Genomic DNA, 21,762 nt, shown 5'->3' on the forward strand with positions numbered 1-21,762 from the left:
TAAGTTGTTATGATTTTCAATCGTTGGGCAGCTGGTTGTGGTATACACTTATTATTATACGAGCAATGCTGTTGTAGTATATATGAAACATCATTGCTCTTGGAGTATGTCAAGCAAAACGAAGAGTGCATTGTTGAATATATATGTAATTACTTTCATGTACTTAAAAAACACAGTCTAGCTTGGACTTCTAAGCTGTTAAGATTTTTAATCTGCCTTTAAAAAATGAGGTGATTGGCCATGTGGCAATGATGAAGATTGATGATTGGTGACATTTGATATGATTCCCTTATAGGAATTGTGGAATGCAGAATATTGTGGATAATTGGGGATTTAAAAATTATATTTATGAAATGCTACGAATATGTGTTTGTTGTTTGGCAAAACGCGGGTGCAATATGGAAATGCGTGAGATGCCTTGGCCGGTTATTGCCATTCTGGTCAAGTCTCTTTCGTTTGTTTTTGTTGAAAATTGTATTTATGTTTCATCAGGCTCCAAGCACAACTAGGGAAAGCACGTTTCTAACCCCCTAACAGGTCTTGGAACGACGTGCTCGCATATGTGATTTGTGATAATGAGCGGAAATTGTGTGACGTTAATTCGTGGTGAGATCGGTGATGATGATGAAGTCCAAATATGCATGAGTATGCTGTTTATCCGTATGTAGTGGGCTGTTGGTTTGCTATAGGGGGCTAATCCCTGAATTGATTGGTTTCTGCTCTCTGAATTGATTAGCTCCATCAATTAAACAAATGGGCCATCCCAAATCACCTTTGACCAAAGATCAAATATCTCCACTACCCAGACACAACCCACAGAACCGGCTCCATCAAGCGACAACCAACAAATCGAAAGAGCACACCCATGGAGACCACATTGGAGTGATTCACCAAACTACAAACCATCTGCAGCCACGTTGACAAATAGGACCCCTTAGACAACACAACCTTGCCACGAATAAACATTTAGGATCACATAAACAAATAATATGTACAAAAAATATGTATAAAAAATACATTCATTAATGGCATGGATGGCAGACAATCAAATCATACAATGCCGGCCATAAACATACAGTTGTACAAATAGTTATCATAATATTGAACCACCATCAGTCACATAGCAATATCATGTAAATAATTCATTTGATTCGCTCACCGAGCACTGTTGTAAATACAACACACGTTCAGTCTCTTCAATCACGACCTTGATACAGTTTCATCACCACGTCCAATTGTAACTCCAAAATCCACCTTGAAACAAACACACACATGAGTTGAATTATCGCTCCGAACGTTCTCCAAAGAGAACTCGTAATTATATATTTCGAATACACTATACGTCATTAAACCGACCGCCATTTGCAATAACTCAAACAATCCACCACTACCCCTCTTCATCCCCCGGATCAACCAAACTCTCCCCCTATCCTTGCCAGTGCTTCCCACAACGTGGAAACACAAACCACACAACCCATTTTTCAAACGAGACCCTAACCCGGACCGTAAGTGGAACCCTAACCCCAACCTTAAACAAAACCCAACCCCACAACCACATACAATTCCAACCGTAAGATCGGTTTCGGAGGCCTAAATAGCCATAATTTTTAAAAAAATAGCACCCCCAACACCATCCCCCCCGAAACAAATTCGGCCTCGCTTTCACGATTCACAACCTCGATGTCACACAGCACACTCATTTACATTTCTTGCGCGTTAACACTCAAAGCAAACTTCGGTAAGCATCTGGACGCTTGCTTTTCTTCGAATTGAAGGGTAAGTAAGACCATTTAAATATTTTACATCTGTAACTCCTAACATAACAGTTCCCGGCCGGCACTAACCAGCCGTATTAGATATCATATTCACAGAGATGGGGCCAAAATAAAACAACATTTTCCTCGGTACGCTCCCATGCCGCGGTTTATAATTATTTTAATAACGGTAATACACGTGGGATTGAATACCAACCTTCCTCACAAAATCACCACACATTGGGGATGTTTTATGGAGCTAATCAATTCAGAGAACAGAAACCAATCAATTCATGGATTAGCCCTCAACAGCAAACCAACAGCCCACTACAGGGTGTAACAAACAAAACGCAACCACTTAATATTCATGAATATCCTCTTTGTTCTACAACACAAAAGACGTTTGGCCCCTGGGATGCGAGAAAGCTTGTAATCATATTCTAGCGGCACAATCGTCGGTAAACAAAGTCGGGTGCGTAAACCAACGAGCTGAAATGAAAGTATTTAACGAGTAAAATTCTATTTACAATTATTTTACAAGGTCGACAGTTAGCATTCAAGTTATCATGCACGACAATAAAAGCTCGTTGTTCGGTTGTAAGCTGCACCATTATTAGTTTGGCTGATTAATTTGACCATTAGCAGTTGAACTGTACGATTAGAAGCCATTTTAAAATCCCAGGGGCATAAAATCTATTGAGCTTATGAACAATATGAATTTTAGAATATTACACTTAATATACACCCTGTACACACGGATAAACAGCATGCTCATGCATATTTGGACTTCATCATCATCACCGATCTCACCACGAATTCACGTCACACAATTTCCGCTCATTATCACAAATCACATATGCGAGCACGTCGTTCCAAGAACTGCTAGCAGGTTAGAAACGTGCTTTCCCTAGTTATGCTTGGAGCCTGATGAAACATAACTACAGTTTTCAACGAAAAACAAACGAAAGCGACTTGACCAGAATGGCAATAACCGGCATTCATTCTGGCCAACGCATTTCACACATTTCCATATTGCACCCGCGTTTTGCCAAACAACAAACACATATTCGTAGCATTTCATCAATATAATTTTTAAATCCCCAATTATATCCACAATATTCTGCATTCCACAATTCCTATAAAGGAATCATATCAAATGTCACCAATCATCAATCTTCATCATTGCCACATGGCCAATCACCTCATTTTTTAAAGGCGCCCTCCAACAACCCTACAATGAGGGCATAGCTATCTCCACAGGATCTGAATACCTGCAACCACATATAAAATAAAAATATTGACTAAAAATGAAGGCATTGCAAAGGAGGAAAAATCCGATCAAAATTTGCCATTGAAAATCAGAAAATATAGGTCCTGGTCATGTGTTTATATAAGTTTATTGGCGATCAAAGACCCTAAATAAATCTCGATTCTCGATAATGTAATGTATATCTTCAAAAGCTGACACTATAGCTGTCTAGCAGGCGAATGCGGAATCACAACAAGGCTATATATGAATATTTGGCACTATAGACAAATTATCAGCAAATTTTTACAGTGAATAATGTCCCGCTTATTCTATACTTATTCAACAGCACTTAATAATATGACCAAGTGAGAATATCCTACCTCAAAAAATATTCACGCAATATTCGAACATATTTTAGGTGAGAATATGGGGTGTGTTTTATTCACAGGTATTCACGTCGGAATACTACTAATATTCCGGGGATATATGTGTGAATACGTGTGAATAGTCATTCAATCTCGCTCACAGATAGGCTAAGTAAAACCACGAGTTTTGCATCCATTTTTGCGTTCGACAATTAAAGGAGAACACATTCTAAGGCATTATGAGCAGCTATGAAAAAATCAGCGGAAGGGACTCAGCTGAGATTCGGTTGCTTAACATCAAAGTGTAACAAAAAATGACCTCATAAACACTAATTTTTTTTCGACTGTAGCGTTTTGAACTGATCCTATTTGTCGAGAAAACCTAATCAAGATCAATGCATAGGTTACTTTCTCCTGAAGACCACGGTTTGCTTTTCACGGTTAGATATTTCAGGACATGCATGAAGAGACAATTTTTGTTCTTTGCGCTCAAATGGATTCAGACATCAAGCAGTGTTGTAAAGTGAACATAATTTCGGTATGATGATATGTAGTGTTAGGTTGTTTTTTCGATAAGACTTTCAACAATTAATAACTCTCTCCATAATATAATATACTCTTCTGTGCATTGCGCAAAGTGTTATGTATATCTTTACACATTTATATCGACCGCTATTAATTCATTCAAGTATTAGTAATTAGTTTAACAATACACATTATACTACGATGAAATATTATGCATTTGAAACATTTGAAAGAGATCTAATCACGAACGCTGGGTTGCATGTTGGTATCTCAACATAACTGTCGCGATATAGGTAAGTAGCGGTATAATTTTATTTATATATATACATATTTATATATATATATATATATATATATATATATATATAAAAGAGCGAAAATATATTCATTTATTATAAGAGTAGTAGCTACTCGGAGTTTCAAGGTATGGAGCGATCATCAGGCTAATGACAGGTCTGGTCAGTGTTATTCTTTATATATACATCGTGATATTAGGTGTCGAGTTACGTGTCTAAATTGCGCGAAAAGTTCAGAGCGTTTGTTTCGAACACTGTTGGCTGATGGTAACTGCTAATAAATGCTGTTCGATATTCAGAAGCACATCGTACTTTAAGTTCAACCGCATGATATTGTTTAAATACAAACATGTCTTTCACTTTGTGTTGAACTATTCTTAAACTGTTGTTCATATGATAACCATAGAGCTTATATTAGGGTGTAATAATTGTGTGTTACGGAATGAAACTTCATCGAACAGCGTAAAAAGAACGGTTTATTCGTGCCTTGTGGAGGAATTGCCGTATCATGCGAGCGAAATCAAACCGCGTACGGGAAATTAGCCGAAGATTTCGAGTAGTGCACCACAACTCTTGCGATAGAAAGCTCTGTCGTAGATATAGATACGGTCACATGCGCTCTTCAACGATCTAGCGTCGCATTGCGTCAAGCCCAGAATTTCGCATCTTTCAGATTTTACTGGACAAAAATCAAGTTGATAGTCATATTCGTTTAGAACCACAGTGAACAAATGATGCGTAAAGTCTACAGGGTGTCCCAGAAAAAACAAAAACTATTGAAATCACCCATAACAATGCAATTGTTAGAGTTTGAATGCTTAAGCACTCTGTTGGGACCCATAGGTGTATAAATGTTTGCCATGTAGTCATTTTTATGCATGCATATGATGGAGTAAAATTTGCTTCTTCGCAAAATGATATTTATCAACAATATTTACAATTTACAAACATGGATAACATTATTTAAATGTGCATCTCAAGGACCATGAGCTTCGACATGTCCCCTTTCTCTAGCAGCACAAAGCATTTAGCATTTTATAAGTTGCATTAAATCCCCACGGGCTGTAATTCGTGAACACAGCATTCAAATTTTAACAATGAGTGATTTCAATAGTTTTCGTTTTTTTTGGGACACCCTGTAGATACGCAAATCGTTCAGTGGTATTTCAAAGAATAACAATTAAGAATGATGAGAATGATAAAGAGCAAAGCGGCTCTTTCCCATTAGGATGGATAATGTAATTAGTTTGAATTTCTATTTATCATGCATACATGTATACCTTTGTGTACCGTAGTAAACGTATAATTTTGGTAGCCGGTGCGTCTATGGACACTTTAAAGTTACACTACAAGAACTGCATGATTGCAGATGTTTTTGAACTTTTTTTATTATGACAAGCGCGACTTGATGGTCGATGAAATTTTGCAATTAGCTACACATTCGCACAGGCTGCTATTAACGTACAACCTAATAAGTTCTCCTAACAAGGAAATTTGTTGAAGAAATGTAGAAATACTCACCATCATTGTCTGTAGTAAAGGTCTATTGAATTCAAATACACGATATATTCATGTAATCACTAATCGACGATTTCCATCTTCAATTTCCGTGCTTAGATGGCCAGCATGATCCAAACCTAACTTATTTTGTTTTAAAGATTCCGGCTTTTCGTTAATATTGAGTTGGAAAAATACTTGTCATTCAATCTCGCTCACAGATTTGTACGCTAGGTGAAATCACGAGTTTGCATCCATTTTTGCGTTCGAGAAAGGAGAACGCATTCTAAGGCATTATGAGCAGCTATGAAAAAATCAGCAGAAGCAACACAGACAGCTGAGATTCGGTTGCTTACATCGAAGTGTAACAAAAAATGACTTCATAAACACGAATTTTTTTCGACTGTAGCGTTTTGAACTGATCATATTTGTCGAGAAAACCTAATCAAGAGCATGCAATGCATTGGTTACTTTCTCCTGAAGACCACCGTTTGCTTTTCACGGTTTGACTGATATTTCAGGACATGCATGAACAGACAATTTTTGTTCTTTGTGCTCCAATGGATTCAGACATCAAGCAGTGTTGTAGCTTTAAAAAAGTGAACATAAATTTCGGTATGATGATAATAATAAGGTTGTTTGTTCGATAAGACTGTCAACAATTAATAGCTCTCTCCATAATTAAATATACTATTCTTTGCATGGCGCAAAGTGTTATGTATATCTTAATTTACACATTTATATCGACCACTATACAGGGTGTCCCAAAAGAAACGAAAACTATTGAAATCACCCATACCATACTCATTTTTACGCATGCATACATGATGCAGTAAAATTTGCTTACTCGCAAAAATGATATTTATTAATCAACAATATTTACAATTTACAAATATGGATAACATTATTTAGATGTGCATCTCAAGGACCATGACCTTCGACATGTCCCCTTTCTCTAGCAACACAAAGCATTTAGCATTTTATAAGTTGCATTAAATCCCCACGGGCTGAAATTCGTTAACACGGCATTCAAATTTTAACAATGAGTGATTTCAATAGTTTTCGTTTTTTTTTGGACACCCTGTATATAAAGTATTCACTAAAGTATTAGCAATTAGTTTAATTAACAATACACATTATACTACGATGAAATATTATGCATTTCAAACATTTGAAAGAGATGTAATCAGGAACGCTGGGTTGCATTTTGGTATCTCAACATAACAGTCGCGACATCGGTAAGTAGCGGTATAATTTTATATAAATATATACCTATTCATATATATATCTAAAAGAGCGAAAATCTATTCATTTATTATAAGAGTAGTAGCTACTCGGAGTTTCACGCTATGGAGCGATGATCAGGCTATATAATGACAGATCTGGTTGTTATTCTTTATATATTTACATCGTGATATTAGGTGTCGAGTTACGTGTCTAAATTGTGTGAAAAGTTCAGAGCGTTTGTTTTGAACACTGTTGTCTGATGATAACTGCTAATAAATGCTGTTCAATATTCAGAAGCACATCGTACTTTCAGTTCAACCGCATGATATTGTTTAAATACGAACATGTCTGTCACTTTGTGATAAACTATTGTTAAACTGTTGTTCTTATGATAACCTTAGAGCTTATATTAGGGTGTAATAATTATGTGTAATGTGTTCGATAATGTAACTTCATCGAACAACGGTTATTTCGTGCCTTGTCGAGGAATTGCCGTATCATGCGAGCGAAATCAAACCGCGTACGGGAAATTAGCCGAAGATTTCGAGTAGTGCACCACAACTCTTGCGATAGAAAGCTCTGTCGTAGATATAGATACGGTCACATGCGCTCTTGAACGATCGAGCGTCGCATCCGTATTTCAAAGAATAACAACATTGCATCCATTTTTGCGTTCGAGAAAGGAGAACGCATTCTAAAGCATTATGAGGAGCTATGAAAAAATCAGCAGAAGGAACCCAGACAGTTGAGATTCGGTTGCTTAGATCAAAGTGTAACAAAAAATGACCTCATCATAAACACGAATTGTTTTCGACTGCAGCGTTTTGAACTTATCATATTTGTTGAGGAAAGCTGATTATGAGTAATGCATTGGTTACTTTCTCCTGAAGACCACGGTTTGCTTTTACCGGTTTCATATATCAGGACATGCATGAACAGAAAATTTTTGTTCTTTGTGCTCCAATGGATTCTGACATCAAGCAGTGTTGTAGCTTTTTAAAGTGAACATAATTTCGGTATGATGATAGTGTAAGGTTGTTTGTTCGATAAGACTGTCAACAATTTATAACTCTCTCTATAATATAATATACTCTTCTGTGCATGGCGCCAAGTGTTATGTATATCTTAATTTACACATTTATATCGACCGCTATGTATAATTAATTAATTCAAGTATTAGCAAATACAGTCGCGATATTAAGAAGCTGCAACCTTTGCCTGGAAGAAAAGCTGTTTATTTTGAAAGCAGACAAAGACAGAGTGCTGAATAAGCGCTCGGAGTTGTTTTCTAAGTGTAGACACCGCTTTAAATACAGTGCGCACAAATTCAAACCTTAGGCGCACGCGCTAGTATGCAATCCTTACGCGTCAAAAACCGTTAAATGTATCCATTCGCCCGATGATCGCCTTGAGCGTGAAACACCGTGTAGCGATGACAATATTTCTAGATTAAACATTTATATATATATATATATATATATATATATATATATATATATATATATATATATATATATATATATATATATAAATATATATATATATATATATATATATATATATATATATATATATATATATATATATATATATATATATATGTATGTATATATATATATAAATATAAATAGAAGAGTTCTATTAGCGTATCCAGAGTGCTCAATACCGTTAAGTAGAGTGATATATATATATATATATAATATATATATATATATATATATATATATATATATATATATATATATATATATATATATATATATATATATATATATATATATATATATATATAAATATATATATATATATAAATATATATATATATATATATATATATATATTATATATATATATATATATATATATATATATATATATATATATATATATATATATATACACACACACCTATTTTCAAAAACGTTGGCCACAGATAGATAGATAGATAGATAGATAGATACTATAGATAGAATTAGAAAGCTCTGTCGTAGATATAAATACCGTCACATGAGCTCTTCAACGATCGAGCGTCGCATCCAGTCAAGCCCCGAATTTCGCATCTTTCAGATTTTCATAATGCCTAGTTTCATTCAGTCGTTGAGCTGTCGTTACATGTCTTTCCATGTCTTTGCAATAATCGTAAAAGACCGATAACGAATTATGAGAAGAATCATGTCGTTTCCTTTCTTTTTATGTCGTTGAGATAGGATTTGATCTATCCCGATTATCCGAGTGACACCAGGGGCGGATCTAGACTATATCAACTGTATCAAATAATACAGTCAGATTTTGCCGAAAATAACTATAATCATAAATGCTTTTATTTCATCATTTTACATCATTTGGAAATCGTTTTTTCGCTTCACAAGCTGACAAGCGGTTACGGAGCAATTTTTGGCATTTCGCATTCGCCAGCAACGGTTCACTTCTACCTGCTAACAAGCCCGCTTTTTGGGAGTTTGCTTCTCCGTTCAACTCAATAACATAACTCAGAAAGACATTGTCGTAGCAGTTGAGATAAAAATAGAACATTTTTGATACAGTCAGCGGGGGGGTATAAGCTATATTTAGACCGTTCGACTGTATCAAACCAATCAGAATCGCGATCACTGATACAGTTTGATACAGTCAGATGCTGAGTCAGCTACATTGCTCTATTTGAACGATGACCAACATTCCACGCAAAAGGCGCAAGTCTCATTACAAGCAAACTAAGTCTATACGCAGTTTATCTGGCTATCATGGCATCACGCGCTCTGTTAGACAAGTTGAACTGTGCGCTCAATTAGCGAAATTCTTTGGCTGAGAAGGTCGAAGAGGTAACGAATATCAGACATTCATGCGAAATTATTTTTCTGCTGCTCAAAGAGGGGAATAAATCGCGAGATATATACATGTCAATTTGCGGAGCTACAGTTTCCCAAAAGCCAGCGATTGCGCTCTCATAACCATTATCCCGTCAGGTAACTACAAAGTTTTGTGAATATATTAATATCTTATTCGTTGTAATGATTTTGTGAAGTTAATTTGCATCATGAGTGGAAAATCTGGCTAAACTAATACCCAGTCTGATTTGTATACAATAATAGCATCGCGTTCGGATCAATGCACGTGTTTATATTAAAACCGCTATTATTAATATTTTCTTAAGGTTGATCTGCTAATAGAAATAGTACTAAAGTCGTTACTGTCGTTAGAAGTTTGCCTGAATCATTTCCTAAGCTTTGTCCATCTAGTTTTAATAGCTATGAGTTTATGAAACGGAGTTTGCTCTAAAATTTTGACTGTGAAATATGAAATGCCCACAATGGGAAATATGATACCACTTTGCCCCATGAATAACCTTAACATTATATAAGTCTAGTCACTGACTGCTGGGAGTAGAACTACCTTTAATTTACTGCAACTTCCAAATTTATCAATTTGATAAGAATATATAATCATAATCATCAATTTTTTTAGTACGCATTTTAAAGCCGGGAAAAATGTGCTTTGCTAAGAAAAGCCGAAAATTTTGGTAAAAAATATATCTGGAAAAGTACGCTCAAATCGCGGGAAATAGCATCTCCGGGCTTCCAGTTTCAAAAATTTTCCGGGGGAGCATGCCCCCGGACCCCCCTAGTTATGCGAGACCTAGTCTGTGATACAGTCAGATTTTCGGCCAGATCCGCCCCTGGACACTGTCGTTTTTCTGTTTCTCTCAGTCGTTATCAGAAGTTCACGATTATTCCAAAGACACGGAAAGACATATAACGACAGCTAACGACTGAATGGAAACTAGGCATCAGGGAATTTTTTTTCAATGTTTGTCAACCTATAGCCTTGTAGTTGTCTCGTTTATTCCTATATTCATTTTCACTGCCAATTCTGCACGAGACTACAGTTATATAATTATTTTTGCCGTGCATTAGCAAGAAAAAGTTCATAAAAAATTTACAGCACAAGCATCATTTGGTAATAAAAAATCGAACGCACTTGCCTAATCTTTGATTACTACTGGTTTAATGCCATTATTTACTGGCCCATACTCGATCAGGCTCGAAATCCCGCTGTCCTCATCACACCGGCACCTTCCACTCTTTCAAATCGTATTGGCAGTAGCTCATGCAATCATTATGTTTTATATTTTTAGCTTGTATGTGGCTTACCCAAGAATTGGCTGTAAAAAATGTTTTCGCTCACTACCACAGGGGTTGCCGTTAGTTTTGCTTTTTTTATGTTTCGTTCATGTGTGGCAACGATCGCTGAATACATGCCCTTATTCATGGCACAATTAGGATACAGCACAACTTATGTCGGTTTGGTCCCTGTGCTTGGTTTCGTCACTCAAGTGATAGGAATACCGATCGCAGGATATTTGTCTGACAAATTTCGCATGAGGAAGCACCTGCTGCTTATATGTATCCTTTTGTCGATTCCCAGCACCTTGCTGTTTCTGGCACCGAAAGCGCCTGATTTAACCTGCGAAGAATCATCATCGGGAAATATCACAGAATCATTCGGAAACTCCAGTATTGTTCATAATTCTGTAATGAACGCATCATCTGCTGAAAAAAATGTCGAAAATCCTTTGGGGAATAGCGAGACGAAATACGACGGCGATATGGTAAAATTCTTTTTGATTATACTTTTCTTGCGTGGTTTTTTCGAACTGGTTAAACGACTTTCTGTTACATTAATTACTGTCGCCGCTGTGACACATGTTAAGCAAGATAAATCAAAATTTGGATTTTATGCATTTTGGGGTGAAATTGGCGCCGGAATTTCGCTCTTCATTGTTGGAACGTTGGCAGGCCACATACCCCATTTGGTCTGCGGGAAAGAAGTCCCAAGTTATTACGTTGTTTTTTTCTACGCGGCTGCGGTACAGTGTATGACTTTAATTTCTTTGCCTTGGTTAGAATACGAGTATCTTGAAAAACGGGTGGTGGATTATGAAGAAGTCAAGTCGGTCTTGTCAAAACCTCATTATATTCTTGTCCTGTTCATTTGCGCGCATGCAGGTTTCTGTACTGCGTTTCAATTGCGTTGGGAATTTTGGTACATGCGGCACTTGGGCGGCACGCCGGTTGTAATGGCAGTTGGTGGTTTACTCAGACGGCTTCTAGTTGGTGTTTGGTACATCATATCCCGTGTTATCATTGGAAAACTTGGCGAATTGTATGTCATAGCAATTTCACTGTTTCTATTTGCCGCCTCGTTTGCTGGTCTAGCGTTTACTGAAAATGCTTGGCTGGTGATATTCCTCGATAGTTTTCAGTCTGTTTCGTTTGTCCTAACTTATGCGTCTTTGGTAATTCACTTTTCAAAAGCGGGATCAAAGGCATCGTCTGCTTTTTTTCAAGGTGAGCAGAATCCTATCAGTGATTTTTATACGCCATGTATGGTATTATTTTGGGGCAAAATTGAACGGATGCTGCATGGTTTATGCTCGCGGTTATTTCCCCGATTATTTCCGGGTGAAGCATGCCTAGGATTCACTTTTCAAGAAGCAGAATGAAAGGCATCGCCTGCTTTTTTTCATGATGAGCTAAATTCTATTAATGTCAATTTTGTGGTTTAGGCAAGCAAATTTAATGTTCTTATTCTAGAGGAAAAATTGATATGCAATTTTTATGTTAATATTTTTAAGGAGGTGGAAGCTTAATTTGGGGTGCATATATGGAGATTACTTTATGGTTGGCGAGTGCGTACGATGCGATCGGCTATCTTTAAAAGGGGGAACGGGGAATCGGGGATTCGGGGAATGGGGAAATCGGGGAATCGGGGAAGGGGGGAATCGGGAAATAGGGGAATCGGGGAATGGGGGAATCGGGGAATCGGGGAATGGGGGAATCGGGGAATCGGGGAATAGGGGAATCGGGGAATCGGGGAAACTGAAAATGAGATAAAGGAAAAATGCGACTCATTGAGATAAAAAACGCGATAAAGGATAAGAATAGCCTGAAAAGCGGTTCTCAGAGGGGATAAAAAGCCGTTTGAATAAAGCTGAATCTGCTTGTAAACTAGAACTGAACTAGCGAACTTTGATTTGAGTAGACATTGATGGTGTTTACACACTGCAAAATAGTTCTTTTCACAGTTAAATTGTACCAGGTGGCCTTTTGCAGCACCATCAATAGGGTGGTTCCAACTTCCAAGCCTAGGCTACATAGCCTTTAATACGACTGGTTTGCTTTCCCGTTCCATGGCTTATTCTTAATTAATGCATGCTAGAACTGAAGGTCTTCCAGATATTTAGAACAAATTTGAATAACTTCACAAATAACCTCACGAATAACCCTCTGCTCTGTGTGGAGACGGAAGGAGCAAGCTCACAAAAAGAAAAGTGTGGGTATTAGTCATAGTATTATTTCGTTAGAAAACAACCCATTTAAAAGCAGCCGAATTAATAAGCTGAAAGGCTATTGTTTGTAAAAAGTATTTAATAATAATAATGAAATATCACGATTTAGACATAGAATCGTGATTTCCCAATTCCTCCATTCCCCGATTCCCCGATTTCCCCATTCCCCGATTCCCCGATTCCCCGATTCCCCCATTCCCCGATTCCCCGATTTCCCGTTCCCCCTTTTAAAGATAGCCCGATGCGATCCTCGTTGCGATCCTTCACAACGAGCTTTTCATTATAAAAATCGTACAAACGAGCCAACCATCAAGTAATTTGTTTATTATAAATGTGTATAGAGATCAATTTGACAACGGCACGCTTTAAAAAACACAGCGAGCATGCAACATTAATCAAAATTTTATGCATCAAAACATATTTATTACCGTTCAGTTTCTTTATAAAATTGATCAAAAGAAGTTAGATATTCTGTCCGAAAGATTTGAGGATTTGCTGAATGTGAAAAGATCTTGAATATGAGGATTATGTTTTCAATCTCACTCCCATAATTTTATTTCGACGCCATCTTGAAAGAAAATGTAAAAAAATTTCCGGCAAAATGACATTCCCCACGTGTGAAGAATATCGTACGTCCAATCAAAAGCCGTGCATGGCATTTTTTCACACGTGATAAACATCGTAATGAGATTAATTTACCGAGTGAAATACGATTTTTATTTCATCATTCGATTCCAGGGGCGGATCTAGACCGGTGCAACGGACGCAGATGCATCGGTCAAAATTGTGATATTGAAATTTGGTCAGATATAATATATTTGTATAGATTATACACATATAAAAATACCTGATAGCTAACTAATGTGATCACACCTCTCCTTGAATAAACTCAGAGTTTTTGTGGGTAGCCTGCGCATGCGCGGCTAACCACTATGTAGTCGAAAAAGTGTCCGGATGTTTGTGTGTGTGTGTGTGGGTGCCACATCTTCGGTAATCGTCGGATATACGAAAGATGACGAACGGTGGTTCTTCTACTTCCGGAAAATTTCGTTGTTTTCGAAGGACGGAAGCAATCGAAGTCACGTTAATACGTTTGTCAAATTTTAAAGCGAAGGCGAGTACTTTAAAGACGAAAAAGCGGTGATCGGTGAGCGTTGAATCTACAACTACAAAGTTACACTAATAGAAAATAAATAAAACATTACCTTATTTGGCAAATGGTAGTAACAAGTTGCCCTGTTTTATAAATTAAAATGCACTATTTCACTTGTCAATTTCTTGGTTGTGGACATGCAGCTATTAAACCAAATATATTACCTTATAATTTGGCAAATAGTAGTAACAAGTTGCCCTTTTTTATAAATTATACTATGCAATATTTCACTTGTCAATTTCTTGCTTGTGGACATGCAGCTATTAAACCAAATGCTTTGGAGTTTAAAAAGAAGCATTTATTTGAACATAACTATAAACAAAACATATTTTTTTAAAAAACAAAACTTTTAACACAAGTGCATTTCAACTGAAGAAAAATCTTTCAAATATTGTTCAGATACATAGATGAGCCCTTTGAAATTGTTATGCTGATATGTTTGAAACAATTTTTACACATTTATATCAATGATGAATGATGGCATTCAATGTTAACTAATTGTCGGACTGATTAGCACAGTGATAAGATATTGTCAACTGATAAATTTAAACTTGGAAAAAGCCACACAGATTTTTTCGACCTACGAACTGGTGCTATTATGTCCAGCTAATTGATGCTGATAAGTTATCTGTAATCAACATTGCAAACCATCTGTATCAATGAAATTACTGGATCAATGAAATCATACTATCATCTTCAGTTATAATGGTGAACATATTGCCAATAAACTTTGGAAAACAAGTGGTATAATCTTACTGGAACAATAACATTTAACCTTTATTGAATATTAACATAACTATAACATTGATTTATCAACAAAATAACCCATCTTGTATGTAACAAAGACATGCTGATAATCAAAGGACATCAAAACGATGATCATTTGAAAAAGTCTGAATCCTTTTTCTCCTTCTTAACTAAGCTTTATGTTATCAGATGATGTGTGCCACCATCCCGGAACCTTACTCTCTTTTTTGTTCTCTTCACCTATTCTACTTAAAAAATTTCATTTCCTATCTCTTGTAAAAATACTTATGTATGTTTTGATCTGTCTAAAATGTATTTAATACAATAAAATATTATAATATATAGCTTGTGTACTAAATTGACTTTGTTATAACTGTATTCAACTAGCTAACTATAGGGTGTTTAATCCCTTGTTTATGGCATTAGAACATAAGACTAGAAAATAATATTTATTGCATCAGTTGATATTTACTTGCCACTATAGCAGCTTTATCGCAGTTAATAATGTTTTACAGGCTACCCACATGTACGCATTGCGTACCTATTTTTAATCACTTCAAACCAGCGATTTAAATTCATTATTATTGCCAAGTTATCGATATTTGCGATCAAAACATGATTTCGCACTTTCTTTTGTTTTTCGACAAGTCGTCGTGAATAATTTCGCGACAAAAATGGCTTAAACATGGATATAAATAACTTTTCATTACGTATACACAGTAGCACATGTGAATCACTGATGTGAATTAAGTGCACCGGTCCCGAGTCCTTTTCCGCGTGAAATCTACTGTTACGTCACATTGCCATTGTTTTGAGAGTAGATTTGGAAATTTGTGCACCTGTGAGTGCACCGGTCCCGAGTCCTTTTCCGCGTGAAATCTACCGTGACGTAAACGTTTCCATTGTTTTGAGGGTAGATTTGAATCCGCCGACCGATGCACTCGTGCAGATTGCGGGCTTTTTGCTACCTTTTCGCTTCAAGCCTCGTTTTAGATTCTACTGTGACGTACAGCTTTCGCTAAATCGCTTTGGCATAATGGAATTTGCTCTCCCACGCATTATCGAAGTCATGATTACAACAGCAAATAAGGGCATTATTCAAATTGAAAGAAAAATAAAGTTTGAGGTCAAACGGTAACGTACTCGCATAATTTTCAAAATAAAGAAATGACTACATGCCCCTGGGGTCAATAATATAATCTCTATTCTCGAATATTCAATGGTTCTGGCCAGTTCTCCAGTTCGTTGATATTGCGTATAAATTTAAAGTTGCTTAGGTTTAATATAAAGCTTATGTTATAAGAGCAATTTTTGAATAAATGCCAATAATGGTCATATTATTATGACCACTAGACCTTACTATGACCACTTATTATTATGACCACTATACCACTAGTGACTTTGAGTCACTAGACTAGGTATAAATTATAAACTGTGATTTACATTATTTTATTAATGATGGAAATCACAGTATATAATTTATACCTTACACCATTACTATGCGTGCGAAATAAGGTAACTTGTGTAGCTGATGTCAAGATAATACGACAAGTTTGAGGTATTACAATTAAGTTGTTTTCTGGTTTAATAATGCTACACAACAGCCACAAAAATTATTAGGAATGAATGATCAATGATGTCCAGTTTAGGTCATTACCAATTACCATACAGGTAATTAGACAGTGTAAATTCCTTAACTTCTAGCTATGGTTGCTCATGGCTGTTTTGGTCACCAAAGACTGGTGAATCACAGCTAGTCTATAAATAACTAAATTGCCTAATATAGTTCAAATTAACTCAAGTCTCAACTATTGCTGTAAGTCAAATGGACTGCATTGCTTTAGTTTTAAGATTCTTGGGATAATTAATATAAAAGTTATTTGGGATGAAATAACTTTTGCAACAATATGGGAATCCTAAATGCCTGTACATAGTACATACACTAGTAATTGATTGTGAAGAATATTTTTATTACTCATTGATGTATTCATTGTTGTAACTCTTGAACAACAAAACTATAGGATTGCATGCATACAACCTCATTTATAAATAGATCGACCTTGCTTTTAAGATTTGGCCAGGCAGGATACTACATAGTCTTGGCATATCTTCTATATTAGAAAGATTATTTACACCAGCTTTGCTGATTAAATTAACATAATTAGCCCCACTGCCCCAATCAGTGTTTGTCAGACTAAAACTAAAAAGTCAATTAATAAGACATAAACACTTGAATATTTGCCTAAAGTTTGCAAGCTCTAAAAAGTGGTTCCTTCCTAGTTGTTTTGGAAATATTTTATTTCTAAAGGGAGACAATACTTTGTCAATATTTTTAATTAAAATTTAAATAACTAGCTTTGTACTACTCACAAAAATATTGATAAACATTATTAAGATTGATCAATAACTCGATCTCTCTTATTTCAAAACATCAATTTTTTCAAATTTTTCAAATACTTTTTTGAATAATGAAATTAGTGCAACTCTTGTTGAATAATTAAAGGCCCTATTTCTTCTGAGCTTTATGGAAAAAATTATTTGAATATTTTGATAATTGGTATTGACTTTCGACTTTCAACTACTTTTGCAAACAACTATTTAATTCAAGATTTTACAATGTCTAAACTGCAGTTTATGCAAGATTCTAAAATGAACTCCTGAAATTGTATTATGAAGTACCTCTTTATGTTTAAAAGCTAGGACGTAGTTTTGTCATGAATCTTTGAATGCATGAGTTGGTTTCTATGTTTGAATGTCTATGTTTGAAACTAGTCAGCCAAATTAAATGCAGGGAATCGCGTTTTCGAGTCTCGCATTCCTAGGCTTAAAATTTCCCGGGATAGATGTCTCCGGCCCGCTAGTGGGCCTTTGACATTATCCATGAAAGATGCATCGGTCAGGAAATTCGCTAGATCCGCCCCTGTTCGATTCTGCTGTGCATAAATCTATTCTCGGCATTACCATCATATATACACATTAACCACGCTTGCTCTTGTCAGCTACCTCTGTTAGTAATAGTTTTTTGATAAATTTCGTAATCAAAAGCCCAACGACTTTGTTGATGGCGATTGGAGTTTTGGCTGATGGCGTAGGCAAACAACGCGCGAGATTGACGAATGTATTACTCGTACGCGTAGCCGTACTCGTAAAACAGATTAGCTATATACAGAAATGAAACTTCTGTGTTTTGCTCATTGTTTTGTGTCCCAAGCGCAGCCAGCGCGTGATGACTTCCGGCGAGCTTGGCAAGTCTCATGAGGGAATTTAATGAGTAAAACGCCGTTTTTAAGACGAAAAATTTCTTTTTTAAAAATTCTCGCTACCTATGCTTATTTCTGGAATAAATTTTTAAACAGTGTCGGTATATGTGTCCTTCGCTAATGACGTCATCCTTAGCAAGAAATCTCGTGCTAAAATTCTAAATCAAAACCACAAGTTTTCAATATTTTAAAAAATTGTAGGTAGCCACCTTAAACTCTTATTATTTCGTTTTCACATTTCTATTATTCTTAGATATTTGTTAATTCATTTCGTTTTATCTTCTGGAGATATATTGTATCTAAAGCATGTATTACATGTTTTCTAAACTCAAAAATAGCTCAGCCAGTAAATTTATTGCACAGCTTTCCATACGGCAAGCCCTGCACTCTTCAGCTATATTTTTCCAGTTTTTGCCAGCATCAAATAATTTCATAAACCAGTTCTTAGCTCAGAAGATCCACTTTATCTATCTTTTTAGAAATTTTAAGCGAAATGGGACATCGCCCTAAAGGATTTGTTTAAATCAGCATTTGTTTGTCAAAAATTTGATTTTTCTATCGATTTACTCATTACATTTCAACATGACACTTGCCAAGCAAGTTACACATGCGCACATTGGGCAAAAAACGACGTGACTCGATTTGGCGTCAGTTTCATATCTGTATATAGCTAATCTGTGGTCGTAGTCACTGCTAAAGCTCCCTATTACCAAGGGTAAAATCCGATTTATTACGTTTTACGCGGTGAATTCGGTGGAAAATTTGGTCTTGTTATTTGTTAAACCGTGAAAAGTCCTGACCTCATTCGAGTTTCCCCCTAATTTAGTAAAAATACATATTTTCCACATTTATAAAAATATAAATTTATAAATTTCATCAAAATTTTGCTAAATGACAGTTTGAAAATACAAATTTTTGTCTCGACCTATCAAGAGCTTAGTAGTTCACACTGGCGCATGCGCATAACGTAGAAGACCGTCCATGGCGTGAGGTCCATTGCATAATGGCGGACGACTTTGATTTCGTATTTGCACATCGTGGGTGTAAATATCCGAGCGGATTTATAGTACCCTCGCACGGTGCTCCGCACCGGCTCGGGGATTATCCTAAGTCTGGCAACCCTCTCACAAAAAATATAATGCATACACTAATACCATCGCTTGAAACACAAAAATTACGCTAGGTTCCTAAAAAAAAACTGGATACAAAACACTTTGGATATATTTACTAAATTTATCTGTCAATTGATCATGTGTATTTTTATCGAAATACACTTTTTATTTGCAAAATTTAAGCATTCCTAAATTGTTTTCAAGTCTAAAAATGACAGATAAATTTATGAAATATATCCAAGGTGTTTTGTAACTAGTTTTTTGTCAGGAAGCTAGCGTAATTTTTGTGTTTCAAGCGATGGTATTAATGTATGCATTATATTTTTTGAGAGAGTTGCCACCCAAGATAGTATGCGGTACCCGCATTGACAATCGCATTGATCGGGCTCCCTCCGGTATCACTGCTGTAAATTGTCTATTTTCCTCTTCATCCTGGAACGAAGCTGCACTTTGAGGAATACATTTCTTTAATTTAGAAAAAAAAAATATATATTTATTTAATCTTTAATGGGGAAGAGGGTTACATAAAAAAAATTACTTTGTTCCAGGTGTGGTGAACCTAACTTTTCATGGAATTGGCAAGGAACTTGGCTCCGCAGTTTTTGGAATCTGTTTTGAAGAATTTGGTACAAGATTAAGTTTCTGTGGTTTCTCTGTTGTCACTGTGGCTTGGATGGCGGTGTTTACTATTTATATCTTCTGTGCTAAAGATGTTCATAGTTACCAGGAGGTCCCACGGGAGGAAGAAGTTAGTGATGATGATCGAGAAATAAAGTGAAGTTGATGCGGAGCATTTGCACTGATAATATGCCGCTGGCGGATCTGGGGGTAGTCAGAATAAATTACACAGCTAAATTTTGAATTCAAAACACCTTAATATTTTTAAAATGAAAAGGATATTTTTAAATAAAAATCTATTAGGATTTTAAGCGATTGCGATTTCAAGCTGTAATAATTTATTCTGATCACCCCCAGATCCGCTACTGTAATCTGTTAAAAATATTTCCAGGTGTTTAAATTACGTTCTTAAGATATGAAAAATAGAATTCTGAAGATAAAATAGAAATCGATGTAAATTCGAGTAAACCCTCATGATTGCGTGGTGGCCATTAATTTTTTACACATCTCTTATATTATTTAAGGATTTTAGCACTCTGTATGTACGTTATCCGGTTTTATATGCACGATTTCATAAACAAGGAACGAGAAGTCCAGTTCAACTGTCCTTAATAACAAGGCTATTGCATGGTTATTAGTTTCAATACAATATGATTAGATAAAAAATTACCAGTACGATTGCAAGTTACAGGTGTAGTAATTTAATCTGACTTACCCTGGGTCCGCCACCGGTCCCACAGCTTTCAAAGTAACGAGAAAACGTGTCCTTTTTTCACGGCTAACATTGCTCTGCCCTCCTGAGAGATACGAGCTTTATCTGAACGAATATGGTAAGAATAAGGTAAGATGAGAAAAAAACGCTGGTTCCCTCTCTATTTGTGACCATCCAAGTAAATTACGATGAGCAACAGAATACTGCCTACCCGCTATAAAGGTTTATGGTATGCATTAATAATTTTAAGGCTTGGTTCCAAAGTATTTTCCTTTTCACAGTGAAGTAGATTAATGATAAGTATATTAATAATGCGTCAGTGGGAACGAAAGCCTTCGGTCAGGATCTCATTCGTGCAACACACTTAATTGATGGACTAAGCAAGTCAGGCCGTAGCTAGAGCGCTTAATTGGGGCGTATTCATAATTATATTCATGTTTGTCTACTGCAGGAACAATAGCGTACAAAAGAAAAGTAGTCGGGTGTAAGATGAATGTATGAATATTCCCAACCTACGTTACGGCCGTGTAAGGAACGAAGAATCAAACGAATTAAATAATAAGGTCTAGCTGGCTGGTTCTGCCGGTGTTTATCCCCGTTGCATTGCTTTTTCCATTTGCGAATCTCTTCGCTACCAGCGCTGATCCAGTGTTTTTGAGATATCTGAGTAAGTGAAATTCACTCCACATGTATGGTTGGCCCGCTCGTGATAATCTTTTACAACCAATTTCGCAACCCAACTACTCCTCGGAAGGATAACCGGAAACCTGGCATCATAGGATAATTGCTCAGCAAATTCTGGGCGGCTGGATAGTAAGCTTATCGACGGTAAGCTCTGGACCCCCTCGCCTTTTTTCGGGTTACGCATATTAAAAATCACTAGTCTTACCCACGTGCGAAC

The 21,762-nt window shown here is 36.2% G+C and overlaps 1 protein-coding gene across 1 annotated transcript; it reads left to right on the plus strand.

The window, feature by feature from the left end:
* Positions 1-1,726: 1,726 nt before the first annotated feature.
* On the plus strand, positions 1,727-20,816 carry LOC114515585. Its single transcript, XM_028534870.1, has 3 exons — positions 1,727-1,776; positions 11,046-12,258; positions 20,080-20,816. Exons 2-3 carry the CDS (start codon positions 11,082-11,084, stop codon positions 20,307-20,309), a joined length of 1,407 nt encoding a protein of 468 aa, XP_028390671.1. The 5' UTR covers positions 1,727-1,776; positions 11,046-11,081; the 3' UTR covers positions 20,310-20,816.
* The last annotated feature ends 946 nt before the right edge of the window (positions 20,817-21,762 follow it).

The sequence above is a fragment of the Dendronephthya gigantea genome, unplaced genomic scaffold (assembly GCF_004324835.1).
Source record: "Dendronephthya gigantea isolate DGI-Jeju-01 unplaced genomic scaffold, DenGig_1.0 000004F, whole genome shotgun sequence".
In the NCBI taxonomy this organism is placed as follows: Eukaryota; Metazoa; Cnidaria; class Anthozoa; order Malacalcyonacea; family Nephtheidae; genus Dendronephthya; species Dendronephthya gigantea.